Raw genomic sequence first — 2,107 nt, 5'->3', positions numbered from 1 at the left:
ACCGGGGGGCCGCCAGCCGCCAGCCGCCGAGGGGCCGCCGAAACCGCCGAAGTCCCCCCGCCGATCCCGGGGAACTCACCGAGGGGAGATCTCCCCGGGACGGGCCTCCAAAGCCTCCAGAACTCCCCTCTGCTCCATTCAGAACCCCACTAATGCGGAGCTACGAGCCGACAGCCGCCATCTTCAGGCATGCGCACAATAATCTTCGCTCACTTTGTTCACATCAGTGAAAGAAAATTTAAGTAGTAACTAACACCTTCCAAGTACAGGTAGTCCTCAACTTACGACCACAATTGAGCTAAGAATTTCTGTTGCTAAGTGAGTTTTGCTACATTTTACGACGTTTCTTGCCACAGTTGTTAAATGAATCACTGCAGTTGTTAAGTTAGTAACACAGTTGTTAAGTGATCCCAGCTTGCCCAATGACTTTGCTTGTCAGAAGGTCACAAAAAGTGATCATATGACCCCGGGACACTGCAGCCGTCATAAATGTGAGTCAGTTGCCAAGCGCCTTAAATTTTGATCACTTGATCATGGGGATGCTGCAATGGTCATAAGTGTGAAAAACGGTCATAAGTCATTTTTTTCAGCGCCGCTATAATTTTGAACAGTCACTAAATGAACCGTTGTAACTTGAGGACTATCTGTAGCAGATCCATACTTGCCTTTTTTTAGCAGATGGTTTGTCCAAGTACTTTGTCCTAATTCTAGAAATAATATATAGCTGTTAGGATTGACAGGTGCTCTCCTTTTTTCCCTGAAATCAGCTTGATTTCTTTTTTCCCAGAGGGCAGTTTGATAGGAGGTGAAATCGGGAGATCAAAACAAATGTTTCTCTTGCAAAAAAATTGGGGGGAAAAGGCTGCCTTTTGAACAAAGTTTGTTATTGCAGAATCCTGGAAATCTAAAATACATTTTTCATTGGATCAGCAGCGTAGGGAATTGCATTGGCTGAAAAATTAATGCCTCTGTAGAGAGCTTTCCAAAAGCCTCCAAGGCAGAATAGAAGACAGAATAAATTTATTCAAATTAGTCCCCATGTATCAGCCATGGTTTTCTTAACAAATTGCCTTTGTATGGACTGTATGCGCAGGATAAGAATATTGTCTATGGATGTGAGCATTTCCCATTAAAATTACAGGTCTCTTCTTTTTCTCTCCTAGTTCCCTTTTTTCTTTTTAAAGTCTGTTTACTTTTTGCCTTCTCCCGCTAATTCTTAATCACTACAAGTTTGCAAATGTTTAAATGGAAAAACGAGGCTGAATTACCTTCATCTAGGTAGCCAGAAACAAAAGCAGAAAACTGAGTGTGTTTGAAAAATAAACTGAATTTTGTGCGAGATTGAAAAAAAAATATAGTATGCGCTTTCCTTGTAGGATAAGCTAGCCAGCTGATTGAGACAAATAGATATCAGTTTACACTATTGTAAACTGTGTACTGTTTACACTATTACACCTCTTAGTGTGTTGCGTAATTCCGTACTCTTTCTTAAGGTGTGGTCCCCCAACAGCGATCAGAGGTCTCCAAAATCAACATTATCTGCCAGTCCATGTTGAAAAATCATACAGTATTAAAATCTCAACCAGCAATTGTGAGAAATGGTAGGGGCAGCAAGCAGGTCAATTTTTAAATTAAAAGATTAATTTTAATTTAATTGACTAAATATCAATAAATATAACCCATAACAAATAAAAGCTCCTGGGGGGGGGTCCTCTGAGAGAAAACAAAATGTTTCAGAAACACTATTATAGATTATGGAATAAACAAGCCCTGTTAAGTGAAAATGGTAGAGTCTTGCTTTTTTTTAAAAAAAAAAAAGGGGGGGGGGAGAAAGTGAATGTTTGTGGTCCAGGCTTAATCAGGCACAAACAGACACCCTTTTGTGGTTGCGTAACTGCTTTATATCATGCTTCATTTAATTGCTCAGATTTCAGGTCTCTTGAAACACCCCTAGGAGAAACCCAAGAGAAGAAAAAAAATTCCTTGTGAAAGAAAGACAGACATTCAATAATAATAATAATAATAATAATAATAATAATAATAATAATAATAATAATAATAATAATAATAATAATAATAATAATAATAAAGTTGGAAGGGACCTTGG

At 38.9% G+C, this 2,107-nt stretch overlaps 1 protein-coding gene across 1 annotated transcript in view; it reads left to right on the top strand.

Moving 5' to 3' along the window:
- The window catches only part of MPV17L (MPV17 mitochondrial inner membrane protein like), a gene marked incomplete at its 3' end in the record, with an annotated part of 7,063 nt that extends 5,472 nt beyond the window's left edge, over positions 1-1,591 (top strand). The window contains exon 3 of the mRNA XM_015830548.1: positions 1,511-1,591. Within this exon, the coding sequence (XP_015686034.1) occupies positions 1,511-1,591 (81 nt within the window). The remainder of the gene's footprint in view (positions 1-1,510) is intronic.
- Positions 1,592-2,107: the final 516 nt, after the last annotated feature.

The sequence above is a fragment of the Protobothrops mucrosquamatus genome, unplaced genomic scaffold, assembly GCF_001527695.2.
Source record: "Protobothrops mucrosquamatus isolate PMUCROS unplaced genomic scaffold, P.Mucros_1.0 scaffold11348, whole genome shotgun sequence".
NCBI classification, from domain to species: Eukaryota; Metazoa; Chordata; class Lepidosauria; order Squamata; family Viperidae; genus Protobothrops; species Protobothrops mucrosquamatus.
Note: the sequence above shows the minus strand (reverse complement) of the source record. Positions and strands in the feature narration are given on the sequence as shown.